We start from the raw sequence: 18,340 nt of genomic DNA on the forward strand, positions 1-18,340 counted from the left end.
TCGGGCTGGTGCGGGGGCGGGCAGCGCCAGTAGGGCGATGTGTCGCCCGCTTGCGCCTGGCACGCCGCCGCCAGTCCCGCCCAGCAGAAACGGTACGCATACCTCTTGCCATGGACCTAGATGCGACAAAATATCCCATTTAGGAACAAATTAAAACTACTGAAATTATAGCGCATGGATTACAGACCAGTTAATCCTTAGTTACCTTACCTTCTCGAAACTAAAATACGTATACGTATACCGCTTAGCACAAAATATGTACATATTTATTCCGTAAGGATACTAGATTGATGTTAATTAATGAAAAAAATATCAATGCCGTCAAGAGTATTGTAGTGAACAGTACTTGGCGTGTACCAATACCGAAAAATAAACAATTTGAGGTGAAGTAGTGCTGCAGACTGCAGACTGCAGGTTGCAGACTGCACTACGCGCTCTGTATTGCACGGGCCAGGAGTCAGTTACCTTGGTCATGATGTTCTTGTCGTAATAGTAGCGCAGGGCGCGGGACAACTTGTCGTAGTTCATATTGGGTTTCTGCTTGCGCCGGCCCCAGCGGCGCGCCACCTCGTCCGGGTCGGCCAGTCGGAACTCGCCCTCACCCGGAGCGCCCTCACACACCACACACAATACTTATTGAACGAATAATCGCAAAAGTAATTTTGTCAAATGAAGCATGCTATGATGCTATGTATTTTTGTGTACACTGATTACAAAGTGGTTAGTACGAGAACTTTACACTAAGCGACTGTAAACATTAAATGACTGAGCGTGGCACTAAGTAATACACACAAAGGAAATGCAAAACTGTTCAGACTAAGTATGTTATCCAGATCTCTTCCACTTATAAAGAAGTAATTCCTTTATCCTTTGTAGCGGGATGGTTAGTTGCAATAAAGTGATGATTTAATCAATATAATAGAGCTATTAGCTACCTCCCAGCAGATACCGGGCGCGCCGGCTGCCAGCTCTTCCAGCAGGAACTGCCACAGCTGCACCTGACCGCCCCCCCCGCCCGACGCGCCCGCACCGCCCCGCGAGCACCCGCTCAGCGACGCGTACGGCTCTGCGAATTATAACGGTGATAAATAAGAGTCAAGTGAGATGTGTGCGAACTATAAGAAACTGTTGCCGCCACGTTCGTATTGTGTCATTCGTGCTATGTACGACATAAATATTGCTGCTAAAATATTTGAGGCGCTTGAGATCAGTGACTTTGTCAACTTCGAACTTGCTCCCGGCTTCTTTCGCGGAGAATTAAAAAAATACTTACAAAGTACATGCTTATTTTATGCATATTTAAAATTAGTAGGTATTTAAAATTATGCACATGACTAGTCGAAGACTGCCGATGGAATACGGCAGAGGCACGCACCCGGACAGAGGCGCGGCACCAGCTGCAGCCGGCGGTCCGCGCTCAGCCAAAGCATGGCCTTGTGCACGGCACCGCGCTGCACGCAGCACACTCGTAACGCCGCATTTTTTACACTACACTCATTGATTTTGTTTCACGACACTACGCACTTATGCTACCACTAAGTAGTATCTTTTAATAATTACTCAAATCCGACAATGTATAACAAAATTGAGCCCGAGTACAAAACGTCCGGACGTGGCACCGGAAGCCAGAGAGTGCCGGCTGCCATCGAAGAGGGCGGGGGCAGGGCGGCGCCCCGGCCCGCCCTCGCGCACTCTGTAGAGTCGCGCTGCTGTAAGATGTATAGCACGTTCATTTGATTGTCTCAAATGATAAAGGAATCGTAAAATATTTCTAGCTATGTAATTTTGTTAAGAAAATCTATCCGTGCTTTTTATTTTTTTAGTCTTGCGAACAAAACATTTACACTTTAGACTTGACTAACAGTTGTGTGCCGGTGCCAGTTCGGTTATAAGCAAGGATTGTTTTGAACAATAACTAGTCAAAACATACCGCACTTCACTGCACCTCACCGCATCTCACCGCACCGCACCGCACCGCACCGTGTCACAAGTAAATCAATTTTAGTCGAGAATCCTGTAGATTCTCGCTATAGAAAGCTCTGTGTGATCCCTATGGATCTTTTGGAGCTTAGCGACCGGAGGGAAGCTGCGGGGGGTTGCGAAACAGTATCAGTTATTTGATTTCTTGATACACTCATCTGTGATATGATCTGAGAGGCGACCGGAGACAAGGAGGAGAAAAATGACTTAATTTAGAGTTCAGGCGTTCGAAAGTGTTATAGTGGACCTGTCAGCGACCGCTGATTCCAAATATTTCTATGCGGAGTAATCTTATTAGATAGTAATCCGATATTATAAACAAAATAGAAATGTTATGTCTTACGTCCACTAACTGGTCCTTATTATACTCTATTCCCATAATAATACTCGAATAGGAAGTACGAAAACCTTGTCAGTGTTGTATCAGCTGATTAAATGCTAAAACCGTATGAGTTGAGATTACATTTGTGTTTGGTGAGTGTTGCATAATGCATGGCATGGCACCCCGCCGCGCCCCCGCCGCGCCCCCACGCCGCATACAGCACGGGGCGCAGGCATGGGTCGCGCGTTTATATCGCTTAGAAGTATTTATTTGGTGATTTGATTTAATCTAATGATTCCACGGATGGAAGGGGGCAACATACATTGTAATACTATGATAGTTTCGTTAGAGGACATGCCGACACCGAGATGCAGCACTGACTGAGAACAAGAAAGCAGCATTGAATTGAATATTTCTGTCATATTTATGTACACAAGAACAGAACAGTGAGGCAGAGTAGTACTGTTGATGAAGATGAAGAGTTCAATAATGCGTGAAAACCTCTATATTGCAATTAGCTATTTAAATAATATGTAAGTGAAGGTGTCGGTCGCGTCGCGCCAATGTTTGTAATCAACACATTATCTATCAACTTATCTTACCAAGGTGAACAATGATAATAGACAATTTAAAACATAATTAACTTTTTTTTAAACATAGGAAGTATTTATTGCAAAAATTTATTATCTCACGTAGTCAGTCGTGATTAGATCACACAAAGCTAGTACCAGGAAATGACCACGAGTGTGGCCAGGAAGATCGCGCGACATCCCTCGCGGGAGTTGCGGGACGGCCGCGGCGTGAAGGTGTTTGTTTTGTAGTGATATGACGTTGATGGATGATTTTTATTAGTTATGGAGATAACTGCATGGATCTCACTGAAATTTGGCATAGATGTAGAACATAGTCTGGAAGATGGACTACTAAATTTTTTCCGCGCGGATGGAGTTTGTCATAATTGACGATAACGATACGATGGCGCTTGTCGTATTTATTTGTGCTAGGCTGTTGGGGCGCGGGCGCGGGCGAGGGCGCGGGATAAGGCGAGGGCGCGCGGCTGAGGGCGCGTGAGCGGGCGCGTGAGCGGCGTAGCGACACCGCTATCTCGCATAATCGCGTTCGCGCGACAACTATCTCTGTTTAGTGATGATGAATGCGATTACATATATTATTTATGATCGCGATTCCAAGTATATAATTATGTAGCGCTTCCGATATCAGCGCTTCAGTCACGTAAACAAACATCGCGGATTATTTTATCATAAATGTACCTAAATATCGACTTGTAATAACAATCTAGAAAAATTAATAACCGACGAGACTAGTGAGTGAAAAAGCCGCTGAGGACAGGAAGCTAAAATGAGTTGTTCGTACTAGTACCTACATATGTAATTTACTTATGCATCTGTAAGACAACATTGCCCACTTTTATATCAGAAAATGTTTTTTCGTGTCTGTTTAGTTCACATTGGTACAGTTATAAGATAGCGTAGTGAAAGTTTGTGAAGCGTGTGAATGTTATATGATCGCGATACTATCTTTCGCTATCTTCTGTATTTCAAGTTTATCGCGTAGCTTAAAGTGTATTGTGTGACGTGGCGGCGGCGGGGGGGCGGCGGCGGGGACAGATGCGGGGATGGAGGCGGGAGGCGGCGGCCGAGGCAGGCCCCGCCCCGCCTCTGCGTGGGGCTCCGCCAAATCTCGTCAGTGCTGGCCACTCTACGATCAAATATCTACTGTTAGAAAAATTTGTAGCAACCGTTAATTTAAAGATAAAGTATGTCCCGAGCGTATACAAGATAAAGCATCGAATATTAAACTAAAATAACTAAGTAAAATGGACCATGAAAATGTCCATGTTTTGAGTTTTTAATAAGTACGAGCTTGCTAAGATCAATAATGGAGGACGCGGCTCTCCGAGTTTTGTATCACAAATTCACCCAATTATTACATTAAAAATCGTATAAGCTTTGGGAACAATACAATGTTAAGCTTTACACATATCATCAAAGTATGTACGCAGAAGATGACACCTGTTAATAAGGAAAGGGAAATGATAGAGTCGCGTCAGTGATGCAAAGTGCTACCGTAGCTGGTGGCAATCACCACTTTTGCAGCGCCAACAGTCTAGTGGCTTAGAGTATGAACGTACGACCACATGGTCGTGGGTTCGATTTCTTATTCGACCTTTGTAGAAACCTATGGCTCCGAGCGATCTATGATCCAGTAAAAATCTAGAGGGAATTGAAATTGTTACAAGAAATATTACTTGATATGAACCGAACCGTGCGAGGCCCCCAATGTTTTAATAAATTTAAGATTATAGATTAAGAATTCCTTGTTATTATATAAATTATATAAATACATGTTATGTAATTAGTTACGCGAAGCGAAAATTGCCTTATTAAATAAAAATAAAATGTGCTTGCTGCTCGGGCAGCATTCCGAGTGACTCAGTGGGGAATGTGAAAGCGCGGCGGTTCCCAGGCTGGCGCGGCTCGGAGCGGCTCGGTGCGGCGCGGAGGGGACACGTGCCCGCTGTATACGTGTGTCTAGGACCTGTCCCGTACTGCGACCGCGGCTCATGTTGTCGGTTAGGGCTTCATGTATGAACTTAAACATGCCGCTGTTTGAGAGGAATTACATTAATTATATATACGTATGTAATTAATGTAATTCCTCTCAAACACTCATATAGGTCACTTCCTGAATATTAATTTTCGAGCCCACTCTTATTAATAAAGACTGTAACCGGTTCTAAGTTTTAGTTAACGAAAATAACATATTAAGTTAAAAAAAATAGATGCACTCCGTCGCCTCCAGAATAATATGTATATTCCCGTCGTATGTGAGATCCATTTTATAAATGTTGTAAGTGTTCACAGTTTCTCAATATGAAGGTAACACCGGTACAGCTTAATAATAAAAATAACCGCTGTTATATGGTAACAGTGATTGCAACAGTCAATATTTCTCTCGCTATACTTTCGACTCCCGTCATCAGACAATGGTGTCAATGTTGGGGTCTCGGGCCTGGATGACGGGGGTTATGTGGTCGCCCCGCGCGCACATGACACGTCGCATTGACTTACGAAGAGGCCTGCGTGAGGTTTAATTGTATTCTGGGAGCTTTTCGCCGGTAAGCCGGGGCTCGGTGCGCGGCCCGCATTGACTTGCTAATGCACCCCCGCACACCCGCTGCGACCACCCTACCATTGAAAGGCTTTGTAGTAAACAACAAAACGCTTTTCACTGTTCAAAAATCTCTTTGAAATGTTCAAAAATACTGTTTCTGTTTTTAATGTTCAGATATTACACAAAATTCAAGGGTAAATTAATCGGGTAACAAATTTACATCAGGTGAAGAAAATGAAACACATCATAAAATAGTTAATAAAAAGAACGATAAGTATTTGTTACATTTCACTATAAAAATCTATTATTTATGGTTATCAAAGATTTGCTACGAAGAAAATATCGTAGCGGCTCAGACAAAGGTCTCAAGCATTGTCCAAGTGCTCATATCCTCGCTCACAGAAATAGGTGACTGTCAATAGCCAACACTAATTAATTTAGTAATCACGAAATAAATAAGTGTAGGTATTAAACTTCATAAAAAAAATTATTAATTCGATCGCGAGACGAGTTCCAGTGATAGGGGCCTAGAAAGCAATATTTTGCGAGAGGTGGCGGGGTAGGGGTCGAGGGGCGAGGTCCCGAGGGCAATCGTTCTTTATGTCCGCCGCATCTTCAGCCCCGCGGCGGCGCCCGGCGGCGGCGTCGGCGGTCGGATACAATTGAGGGTGTTCATGTTGATCTTTGCTGTCACTTTGTTATAAAGTGACATCAATTATATTTGAAATTGCGTAATTTTATATTTATCACAGCCCAAAAATGAGAACAGATAATGTAGAGGAATAAAACTGTAATAAGCACAATAGTAGCATAGGCGTAGTTGTGTAGCGGTACTCAGCTATCCCACGTTCACTTTATTCCTATTCGTACTAAATAAAAGTATGTCGTTAGTTAAATTGAGTGTGGTGGTGAGAAGGTTAATAAAACGGCTGGGCGCCGGCGTGGCAGAGCACTCCTGACACCGGCCGACTATTTCACAGCCGCTGCTGCCGAAATGGTCAGTCAATAGGAGTGGTCAGGTGAGGCAGGCGACCTCGTACCGCAGCCCCTCGCCTCCGTACGCTACGGGCTCCGAAACCTCGGGAAACGTGTCAAGGACGGTTGGAACATCGAATATAAGGACTATGTTAGGTAAGGTGGTGTATAGTGCATTTCCCACTTAGGCCAGGGCCGAACTCGCGAGTGGCACGGCCGCCCCGGGCGTGGGAGTGGCGCGCGGCGGCCAATCGCGAGGCGCTACCATAGTTGAGGCCGCCCGACCACAGCATTGTAATTTAACGACTCGAGTAACAGGAAACTCCAAAGTTATTTTGCGGTTTTGCAGAAAAAGTTGCCGACATATCTGCCGCTTTAAATCAAATAAACATTTCCACGAAATAGCTATTATGTATAATACTTTTGTTGTTATTCGCAAGGAAAAGTCAAGGCAACAGAATATTACCTAAAAAGCTAAGGAAGGAATTTTTGTATTTTTGATTTAGGCCCAACAGCGAAAAGTGAAGAAAGAAAAGTGGCTGAAAACCCCAAAACAAATTTTGGGGTTTTCAGCCAATGTATTATTAAAGCTAAAGTAAATAATATTAAAGCACAATGTAAATCAAGAAATCGTCTATTAATTTAAATCTCACGACTACATTTAGATTTTTATAAAAAGAAAATGTCTGTTTTAATGTTTTTTTTCATTATTTTATATTAGACATTTACATTTAGGTATATACCTCACGGCCAGGCAGCGGCAGTGGAGGTGAGGTGAGTCACAAAACGGCTCGCGGCATACATCTGTTGTTACAGATTCGCGAGCTGAAACAATGATAACCTCAAGGCCCCATCGATACGGAACTATGAGTCACGCTTCCTAGTGTAGTGTACTCGTAGTGATTCACTTCCGTCAGCGAGTTGTTAAGATGTTGCAAGACAATGTTAGTCACAATCTCCCTCGCTGGCTCGGCGCGGCTCGGCGCGGCTCGAGCCGGAACTCACCTAACCTAAACGCAGCCGGAAGCCGCGCTCTCCTTTCCGAATTTTATTTCTATAGGGGATATAGGAATTTCTATAGGATACCCAACAAATCTGTGACGTATTTCATCATTACGTACTCACAATTATTATTTTTGTCCCAATTCAATTTTGTGTCCAGAGTGTCTATCACGAATATTTGCGGTATGCGTTTTCATAACGTCATTGACAAAATTTGTAAGTTGTACTTTACCGCGGACAGGACGCTGTACAAATTTAAAACAAATGTTGTCGATGAGGATATTTTCTCGCCTTGTGAGCTACGCCTTGAGAACCCCAAGTAAAGGTTATGGTAAATTTGTGACGTTTTACGTTTATGTTCTTATATTAGGTTACGTAATCCGTGTTCTTCTTTAAAGGGATTTTTTGGAATACCAAAAAAGGAACCTCCGTGCGGTCATCGTGCGTCATTGGCGTGTGTCTACGAAGGGAAGAGTATCAGGGTAACGCCGGGCAGAACGTAGGGCAGTGCTAGAAGCAACAGCGCTGTACCCACACACGTACCTTGGTATAGAAAAAGAACTAACATTTTACGTAGTTTCTTAATCTCACAATTCGGTGAGGCGTCTGTGGGCCGCATTATTTTTACCATTATAGCTCTTAGAAATCGTTCTACATTTTGATGGTTTTGTTTTTTCGTGTTCGTGTTGTATCTAATCAAATTAAATCGCATAAGATAGATTTTATCACAAATTGAATGAATTCATATGTAATATGTTATCATGTCATTCATTCATTATACTATAGATAGATGTTGTATTATCTATCAGTATGTTCCGCTCCACGACCGCGTATCTCATTTCTGGTGAATACTTTATCTGCCCATTTGTGATTACACTGATAACTAAGTATAATAGTGTGCGCGACGGAACTGGGCCTGCAGCGCCGCGGCCGTCCAGCTCGCCGATGCCTCTCTCCCGCATATACCCAATTCCATGGATTCATATACGTACCTAAGTCATTACACGGGCTAGTAACTAAAACAAAAGTCTATTTATAACTGTTACCTACCTTTGTGCAGCCTCGTGTATGCCCTGTATAGAGGCCGCGGGCATAGAGCGGCCGCAAAGCGCGCTCCTCAGAAACTGATAACTGATGTAAATTTACTATCGGTTATCGATTCTATGAACTATATCTTATATACTTGTTTATATATGCGCGACGCGTACCGGGACGCCACCTGGCTCGGATTATATATGTACATATGATTCTACTTAATTCATAAATCTATGCAAATAATATCACCAAAAAAATAACGTCCACTCACTCTGATAAGGCTGTTTTGACGTCAGACTGCGCGTCGCTAGCGCTCGAGGGTTTTGTGATGATAATTTATTTAGCCCTTGGCGATAACGTAAGATGAACAGACTGGCTTGTACTTGAATGACGCACTTCGCCAGTTACCCGTTCTAACGAGCGCTTTTTCAAATACCATTGTAATAATGGCACAGAAATATCGTCGTACGTAACGGGGATTAACAACGGCACATTTCGAAGAAGGAGGATTAGAGCAGTCCAACTAAAGTCATCAGTATTTCATAAAAAATGTCCCTTATAAACGTCTCCCGCAACGAATTCATGTTGTGGCCAAGATTATATGACTGTACTGGATGTGTCAGAAAATTGGCCAATTTTTTATATTATTAAATTGATGAATGGCTAAAAGGCATGTGGTGTTTTTGTTGCGGTGAATCAGCAGCAAGCTCTGGCAGCAGGTGAAGCGCCGGCGGCTGGCCTGCTCTCATCATATGAGATGACTCAAAAATCGTGAGTAACGAAATTCCGCAATCGACGGCCGAACTGTGGCGCCTGTCGCCGGCACCGACTTGTGCCGCATATTTCGTGATATTTGCCACACATAGAAATGTCTCTATATGTGTCCATTGCGCATGCATGCGTAGATGAGGAATGTGGAGGAGGCGAGGCGAGAGAAATTCGTCATCTCAGCCCAGCGCTCTATGTCCCAGGCGTAATGGTCTGTAGCGTACCGCGGCTAAATCTAAAGCGTCTGACTGTAGTCCAGCCCGAACTCCCTCCGTACACTGTAACAGTCCTTGCGGTCCGACCGCTCGCCGGCAGGGGGCTAAAACTTGCTGGACACATTTCTATTACAAAATATATCCTATTATAAAGAATTCTATCGTAGGATCTTTATATGAATCATCTTATACAAGAATCTTTTTGATTTGAAAGCTAAGTAAGCAAAATCTTTAAGCATTAAGTATGAAATGTTTGGTTGGAAAGTATATATATTTTGTCAATGTATGTCCTCAATTCGTCGCTCGTGTGACGATGCGCGAATCCGTTGAATATATAAAATCGTTGAAAGTTGAATATGGATGACAGTAATTCAGCAAATATAGAAAAACAAACTTAACAAATCATGTGCTACTCGTATTAGTAGTTGTAAGTACCAGCATAACTTTCTTAATCATCGAAAATTAATAAGTACTGAAGCTAATATTTAACACGTGCGCTTATTTTTCTCAATAACATCAGATAATTTCAGGAATTATCTATTTAATGTCCCGCTTTAGACGTTACGAGTATATCTTTCGGGCGCCCCACGTTGACAGCATAATTTTGTCGTTTGGTGAATTAAAAGCATTTCTCCGTCACACTCGCCGCGCTGACCCTATTCTTTGATAATTCTCCCGATAAAGGAATAATGAAAATCAATACACAAGATAAATGTTATTAACGAATCAGTTTGTTTGTGAATATTGTTTCATTGCATGAATATTATTCATACATATAGTTGTAAATATACGAGTACATACAATGTCATGAGAAGTTAGCTTCATTATTAGCTTCAGCTTTAATTATTCTTTTAAATAACGTAAAAATACTAAAGATTATATTGTTGTTTATTATGTTTAATTACTTACTAGATGCTATAATATTATTTTTGGTGATTGTCGTTGCCAGCTGTTGAAATAGATTGTCATTCGTAGTTACCGAAAAGTTACACTACAGATTTATTGGGTTTATAATAGTGGGTATAGACACGTATTGCCATCTCTAACGGAGACAACACTATGTGTTAATACAAGTAAGTGCTACTGCGGGCGAAACTCACAGTAAGTCAGTGAATTAGTCAGAGAACTGTTGTAATGTTACAGTAGAGAAAAGTTGAAGTGACCAGTAATAGTAAAGTGTACCGCAGCCGATCGTGAGGCGGCGCCGGCGACCGCTTTGTATTCCGAGAAATGTGTTGAATCAACTTCATAGCGCGAGATGAATGGCGCGCGGTGAGCGCGGGGAGCGCGGTGATCGCGGGGGAGGTGACTCAGCGTCCTCGACGCCGCTACAAGCTTCATTCACGGGATTTGGCGCGCAAAAAGTTTTTCGGTCGCCTCTGGGAGTCGATAGATGGCTTTGTCTTTTTAATACATAATGTATGTCATTGATGAGAGAGACAATAAAGTTCGTTTCATTCTGACCTGGTAGAGAAGCGTTGTTGCAGGGCTGCTGGTGTGAGGAGGGTGCGGCGGCTGCCTGGTGTTCGGGCAGCGGCGCGGGCGGCGGGCGGCCGGTGGCGCTGGCGTGCGCGTGCGCAACATACGCGCTGAAGATGCGTGCCGATGCCGAGCATCCCTCGCACACCTACACATATTACATTTACTACTATCTACTTACAACTTCTTAGTTACACAAACAATCCCACTTTGACATCAGACTTCTAAAAAGTACTGACAAGGTAGTGCGGACGCTAACTTATCATTGTCTATCTTACATCACAGGTCGGTGTGCAACCCATGATTATAACACATTTATGTATGTTTGGTATTGTTATGATTTGCTATTTAATCACAAATTAAAGTAAGTATAATCGACAGTAAGGTCATTACACAATCCGATAGTTGGGTAACCTCGCGACACTCGACGTGGGGCTTTCCTTGTAATGTTCGTATGCGGGGCAATACACACTATGCAGTCGCACTTAATTGGTCCCACACTTAATATATTTTTCATAAATATAATTCACGCAGGTTGAGTTTTATCTATGTTTGTTCTATAACGGTTGAAACTTACATTAATTGAACGAAATATTATAAAAAAATGCACTAAAACATATTATAGTATACCAACGTTCTTGTCATCCAATCAGAATATCAACGCATCACGTCGTAATGTAGTTATATTATATTTTCACCAAAAAAACAAATATGATTCACAAATGACGATTTAAAAGGAATTCTTTGGCACTTTTGTACCTCGTATGTTGATGTTTTATGCATAAAGTTTGAAAGATTACAGATATTTTATAGCAAGTGAATTTGAACAATTTTCATCGGGATTCGATCAAAGAGTCGGTGCACAGCCTCGGTGGACATAGACATACCTGCAGCCAGGCGGCGTCGTCGAGTGCGAGCAGCTGCCGGCCTGTGCGCGGCAGCAGACGACGGCGCGGCGCCCGCACCTTGAACGTGCGCGCCGCCCAGCGCACGCAGCGCACCACGTCGCGTCTCTGCCACGTGCTCGGGTCTGAGTGCATTACACACATTTGGGTTTTTTTTTTCACAATACTACTCAATACTATTTACTAACAATCTGATTACTTGGAAAAGTAGTAACTGTAAAAAGTGGGAACTATGAATACACTTCATCCTACATGTTGGCTTGTAACGATGCCATAAGTTAAACAATGAAATATTGGTTGGCAATGAAATTATATTTTGTCAGATAGCTGGAGTTGAGAGAGAACTGAGAACTTACACACATACACACACTCTTCTTGCGCTTGCTAAATACATAATTACTAAGAATAATTTAGTTTTATGTTTCTCCCTTTTAATAAAATTAAAAATATAATACATAATTGTATACTGAACTATTCATAAAACTTTTCAAAAAGTATGTGATTATTAGAAAACATAGGATTTGGTCAGTAAACGGCACGGTAGGCCTAAAGTGCCGGCGCGGCGCTCCTGCGACACCAGTCGCACAAAGCTTTCATAAAAATAAAACAATGCACCTGTTGCATAAATATGGAAATATATAATAAAATACACTTACATTTAATTGTTAAATACCTAATATATTATTAATCATTAGAATATTGCTGAAGTTTGATGACAAAACATTTTATAACCTGAGTAAAGCACAGGAGCGCTGCGCTGTATATGCTGTCATTTTGTGTATTAAAACGTCTTAAATTGACTTAAATATACTTAAATATTTACACATCTCTAAAGAACTAAATGAAACTAACTCATATGTTTTCATCATCAATTGGTATTGTTTTATTATTGGTTACATGATTGCATGAAATTTTTCAATGAATAAATGTGCGCGCGGTTGGCAACTTCAAACTTTAAAATAAAAACTAATAATGCTTTATTTTATTCCAAAACCGTTGGAAAATTGTAAATAACCTGTTCGTAGTTATGTGACATTGTGCAGTTGGCTGTGGCCGCGAAGCCTGCATTTTGCATTTACGTTGGAGATTGTTTGTGCCACCATCCGGCGAGTGGAGGCTTTGCTGCACACGCCGCATCCTGACAACACGAAGCCTTACACAACAAACACACGGCACCGCCCACAAAATTACTGGGAGCAGTTGATATTCAACAGCTAAACTGAACAAATTGCACATTGTTTTAAATCTTATAATCACACTGATCCTGAATGAAAGCACTCGTTTTCGTACAGTTAAAGACGTATCACTATTGAAACTTTAGAAAGCACAGGAGTTTACCGGCGGGCACGGTGTCATCCCCCGAGTCGGAGCCGGACTCGTCGGAGGAGGAAGAGGCGCAGGGCGCGGGCTCCATAAAGGCATGGCTGGGTGCCAGTGTTGCGCCGGGTGCTGCGAGTGCTGCAAATGCGGCGCCGGGGCGCAGTGCGGCTCTCGCGGCTGCGGCTTCACTAGGGCCGGCGTCGGCGCCCCCACCTGCTTTTTATCGCGAGCGCCGCGTCACAGATGACGTCGAGATTCGTCACCGCGCCGCGCTCTGACGAGGAAAACGCTTTCCGAGAAGCTGCGCGCTCGCCACGCGCTCGGTTACACCGCGTCTAAGTATATCGCTGGCCGTGCCGCGCGCTCGCTGTGTCCTCGCCCCAGTCGCATCAGTCGCCTCGCACGGCTTCTCGCCCACTGATTGCGTTATCGTGCGAAAGTCGCTAATGAGCAACGCACCCCGAGCCGGCTGCAAATCCCATTATGGCTCTAGATTAACCAAAGTATACTCGTAAGGGAGAATGTGCGATTGCGACGATAGTATCCAGGAAACTGGCGGCCAAGCGATTGGGGTCCTTACGTTTTAGATCTACAACTCTTTTAGATTCAAAGAACGAGAAATTCTATTAGGATATTAACATTAATAAAGTAAACGATGTCACATTGAAGTTCACCATTGTTTCAAATATATTTAACAATAAAAAAATAATTAAAAAAGTGACCCTGAACCCTGATATAAAAGTATTGGTATTGTGAATTAGTGTAACTGATGTCTGTCTGTCTATCCGGCTCCGTTATAGACAAAAATATTCAAAAAATATGTTTTCTTTTGAATATTTATAAAAGTTGCAAAAACATGACTCAGGTTTATCGGCAGAGTATAGTTAAGATATAAACGTATCTGTCTTTGTTGGTACATATATTATAGTAAGTGCTTAAGATAAAGAAATTATATAAAACAAAAAAGTATCTCCTACAATGAAGAATCAAGAAATATTTATAAGTTTGTTTTCATGTTACGTGGCTTTGTACTAATTCCATTGTGGTAGTCTAGAACATTAACAATCTTCCTACTTCTTTGGGCTGTTTCTCGTTCACTAGAAATACTAAAGTAATTGTTTAATCTTACGCTTAAAGCTACAGGAATATTGCATATGCATCTAAATTCTATAGTAAACAGGATAGACTCAGTGCAATACGCCATACGTAAAGTATTATTCGCCGGTCACCGCTCACCTCATACGTGAATTCGCACGGGGAAATCCAGCGTTGCAGCCTCACTTCCTATTTGCACTTCGCAGCCAGCAGTGCGACTGCGACCTCGCGCGACTCTTGGTTTGTATAGCAGTCGCCGCCAGTAGTAATAGCGACTCTCTCTACATACAAGCCATTGGCGATTCAATAGTAAAGGCGGCGCGCAGCTAGAAACTCAGTGGAAATAAGATTTATGTAGGCTGCTAGAGCGCCCGTCACCGCGCCACCACATTCACGGCTTTATTTATTTTGTATAACCAGAGGAGTGGCATATTTATAAATAAATTGCACAAAAATTCATATACAGTGTCCGAACGAAAAAGTTATTGTTTTTGCTGAACTGTTTTGTACTTAGATAGCAGGCAATGATTAAATTTAAATAAGAAAATATCAAATTATTCTGACTGGTTCTGCTCTGGACTGGCTGCTAACTAAGATCTGATGACGAATCGATGTCTGAAATATCAACATAAATGCCCAAGAGACTAACTATTCTTAAAAACAATTAAAACCCACCAGTAGTTAGATCATACATGCTTTTAACTGCGCTGTCGTAAACTGATCACTGTTTATAATTGACGCTTTTAATACATTGGTTAATCTAACTAAAACATCTTCATTTAGCAGCCGCCCACCTCAGCCGACACCGCACAACACACCGCAACAGCCGACTGAACAGCTGACGTCGTCAACTGCGCGGCGCGGCGTGGCGGAGGCAACAGTACATCTGCTCCGTCATCACTCGTAACAACATTCCCTCGCAATAACAAACGCTAAACATTTTCAGCTCATGAATCAAACGCACACCTACTTGTTTCAAATCAGTCGTAGACATGCGTGGAACTTTCATCTATAAATAACTGCTTTATTATCCCAATGTTTACATACAGTTTCTATTAACAGATGTAGCGTACAGGAAAAGTTTACAACGAAGGAAAAAAATCGTTTATGACACCGAGCTTTGTCTTCTACCATTATAGCTCAATTTCTTGAGGCGAATTCTTTCTTATTTCAATCCAATCCCTAGTCAACATTAATCCGATTAGAAAATGTTCATTATTTTGTGCCATGCTTTTGGCTATCCTGTGAAAAATGGTGCTACGGACGATATGCTGCAATTGTTACAAGGAAATGTTGGTAATGTCCTCTCTATAACTACATTTTATATTTGAATCTCCTTGGAAGAACCGTACTTTTAACAAATATTGATGCCCTCTAGCGCCAGAACTAAGAATCTTTACGTAAAGGTAAGTTATAAGTTGGGCAAATCGTTATTGTTTTGGTCAAGGTATCAGTAATTTACCGGACACTAGTTCGCACTTGATCTGCACTAACTACTTCGAACAAAACATATAAATATGAATTACTTTTTTCGTGATGGTATTTGTTGACGCTATGATAAAAAGTCCTTTGCCTTATGATGTACATCTTTATTATCTGCTGTGTACATGTCACTGTCAAGTTCAACATTTCTTTAAAAGTGTTTACAATTTGTGTTGACGATAAATGGATTTAAATAGGACTTAAAAGAAGCAAAACACGAAAATGGTTATATATGGTGTTTATATAGTGAGCAAATCTGGCGGTTTGATTTATAACTATGATCACAACATACCGAAAGTAGAAACGGAAAAAACATTCGGCTATCCGCTGGATATAAAACTACAGTATGAGAATAAGAAAATCGTCGTTGTTTTCGGCCAAAGAGATGGAATAAATGGTAAATAATATGTTACTATTTCTATGCCACCAATTACGTAAATTTTTGTAAGCTCTTATGTTTCAAAGATATTTATCTATTTACATATATATGTACATTATAAAGTTTGAGTGTCTGTATGTGGTATTAAGAAAAATATTTCGTGCACATGATATTACTTATAAGGAATAACATTTTTTTTGTCTGACGACAATAGTTACGGCTAATTGCCCAACGGCTGTACCAAAATTCTTTAACATGACTTTTACAAGAAGGTGGTTACCATTTTATGAGAGTTACTTACAATATTTTTTCAATTCTATGTTGACAAAATCACAAGCAACCATTAGGATAAGAATAAATTAGTATAAAAATATAGAATTTTTGTTGAGAGAGAAAATATATAAATGTACATGTTTCAGTTGGACACATGCTGCTGTCTGTGAATGGATCACCGGTGGCCGGCCGCACCACCGAAGATGGCAGAGATGTCTTTGATCTCATTGAAGCTAAGGTATTATTGCTAAACTGCAAAGAGGACTGTTGCAATTAAACCAGAATTCAGATTGTAATAAACATGAGCTTATACATTGTAAAGATATTATCATGAATTCCAGGAGAATTACCCTCTAAGTTTGAAGTTTGGTCGCGCTAGAGCCACAACAAATGAGAAGATAGTGCTGGCTAGCATGTTCTATCCGCTGTTTGCATTGGCCAGCCAGCTCAGCCCCGTACCCAAGTCCTCCGGCATCGAGCTCCTCAATGCCGATACATTCAAGCTGGCCTGCTTCCAGACATTGACAGGTTGAGTGTTTAAATGTTTTATATATACACATTTACATATTGTAAAAAATTAGCGATATGTTACTTTCTATTTGTATGTTTGATTTGCTAATAGTGTCTTTAAATGTTGTTAGGTGTGAAGTTCATTGTGGTGACGGAGCCGAGCATGGCGGGCGCGGAGGCGGTGCTGAAGCGCATCTATGAGCTGTACTCAGACTATGCACTTAAAAACCCTTTCTACTCCCTTGAGATGCCCATCCGCTGTGAACTGTTTGACACCTCCCTGCATACCCTGCTCGAGCTGGTGGAGAAGTCAGGAACGGCCAACTTATAGTGAAATGGGCAGACCTGGACAGATTTGAGTTATTCCGCTGCGAATAAGCCACAATTCCTCATACACTTTATAGACTCCACATGTGATGTGATAAATGTGAGAAGAGGTCTCAGTTTCAGTATAACAATAATAGTTAAAATGTGTCTTGTGGTCACACATTCCCTGAGGACTTACCTCATGTAGAAAAGTTTAAAAAATCAGTCTCATTGAAGTTGTTGTAAACATAGTTCATCTATACTAATATTATAAAGAGAAAAGATAAGATTGTTTATGTTGAATGAGCTCCACAACAAGTGCACTCATTGGCTGCATGAAGATGTTCCCTAAAACATATATATATGTTTTAGGGAACATCTTCATGGTTAATATGTTGTATTATTAAAATTATGTTCAATATCATGTTGTTTTCAATGATCAAATTCCAATGAAGCAACATACTTAAGTTACCTTTGAATATGTTATTATCAGAAATTTATAAAACATGTATGCAAAAAGGTTCAAATAAAAATGTCTTCGTTTACAATAGAAAATTTATTGATATAATAATTATATTTATAACAATCGGATCGATGTGTCCCTCCCCACTCACCCCCTCGCCCCGCCCCTCCTCGCATCGGCCCTCTGTCCTCAGCGCTCAAAGAAAACAACCTTTTACATATTTGGACTTTACACAGTGGTTTGTTCTCCGAGCTAAAAACCGAATCAGCAACACTCTGCTCTTAATAAAGAAAAATAATGTTTCAATGTATTCTCTTTATGTGAGTGCGCACGTGTCCTACACAACTGGACAGAGGATGCCACAGATTCTTACCTAAACAATCAAAATTCTTGTTGTATTTAGACTTGACGTTATTTGACATTACGACGGATGTCGATTTCGGGTATTTACTACTTCAGGGACCTTCCCTCGCAGCACTACACTCATATCTCCAAAGATTAAATGGCTGCCAATTCAGTTCTGTCTTAACTTTTAAATAATTTAAGCCCGTGCGAGATTCAACGGCCGGTACAAAAATATAGCCTATCTCCGACTAACTTATTTCCGATCACTAAACTTAATTAATTTTAACCCAAATCTATGTCTAGCGCGCAGCAAGTGCCGCGGGGCACGACGCGGGGCGGGGCGGGGCGGCG

The 18,340-nt window shown here is 41.6% G+C and overlaps 3 protein-coding genes across 3 annotated transcripts in view; 1 reads left to right on the forward strand and 2 right to left on the reverse strand.

Moving 5' to 3' along the window:
* The window catches only part of LOC106123348 (DNA-binding protein D-ETS-6), a 15,373-nt gene extending 1,619 nt beyond the window's left edge, over positions 1-13,754 (reverse strand). Inside the window, exons 1-6 of the mRNA XM_013319612.1 lie at positions 13,155-13,754; positions 11,799-11,941; positions 10,923-11,059; positions 936-1,047; positions 466-612; positions 7-116 (exon numbers count right to left, since the gene is read on the reverse strand). Of these exons, the coding sequence (XP_013175066.1) occupies positions 7-116; positions 466-612; positions 936-1,047; positions 10,923-11,059; positions 11,799-11,941; positions 13,155-13,230 (725 nt within the window). The 5' untranslated portion in view covers positions 13,231-13,754. The remainder of the gene's footprint in view (positions 1-6; positions 117-465; positions 613-935; positions 1,048-10,922; positions 11,060-11,798; positions 11,942-13,154) is intronic.
* Positions 13,755-15,846: 2,092 nt separating this feature from the next.
* Trs23 (trafficking protein particle complex subunit 4-like protein Trs23) lies at positions 15,847-17,543 on the forward strand. Its single transcript, XM_013322874.1, has 4 exons — positions 15,847-16,110; positions 16,512-16,603; positions 16,707-16,893; positions 17,007-17,543. Exons 1-4 carry the CDS (start codon positions 15,936-15,938, stop codon positions 17,204-17,206), a joined length of 654 nt encoding a protein of 217 aa, XP_013178328.1. The 5' UTR covers positions 15,847-15,935; the 3' UTR covers positions 17,207-17,543.
* LOC106123359 (WD repeat-containing protein 26) overlaps positions 17,236-18,340 on the reverse strand; it is a 7,166-nt gene continuing 6,061 nt past the window's right edge. The window contains exon 11 of the mRNA XM_013319622.1: positions 17,236-17,243. Coding sequence (XP_013175076.1) covers positions 17,236-17,243 — 8 coding nt within the window. The remainder of the gene's footprint in view (positions 17,244-18,340) is intronic.

This window comes from Papilio xuthus, unplaced genomic scaffold, assembly GCF_000836235.2.
Source record: "Papilio xuthus unplaced genomic scaffold, Pxut_1.1 DF828952.1, whole genome shotgun sequence".
NCBI lineage: Eukaryota > Metazoa > Arthropoda > Insecta > Lepidoptera > Papilionidae > Papilio > Papilio xuthus.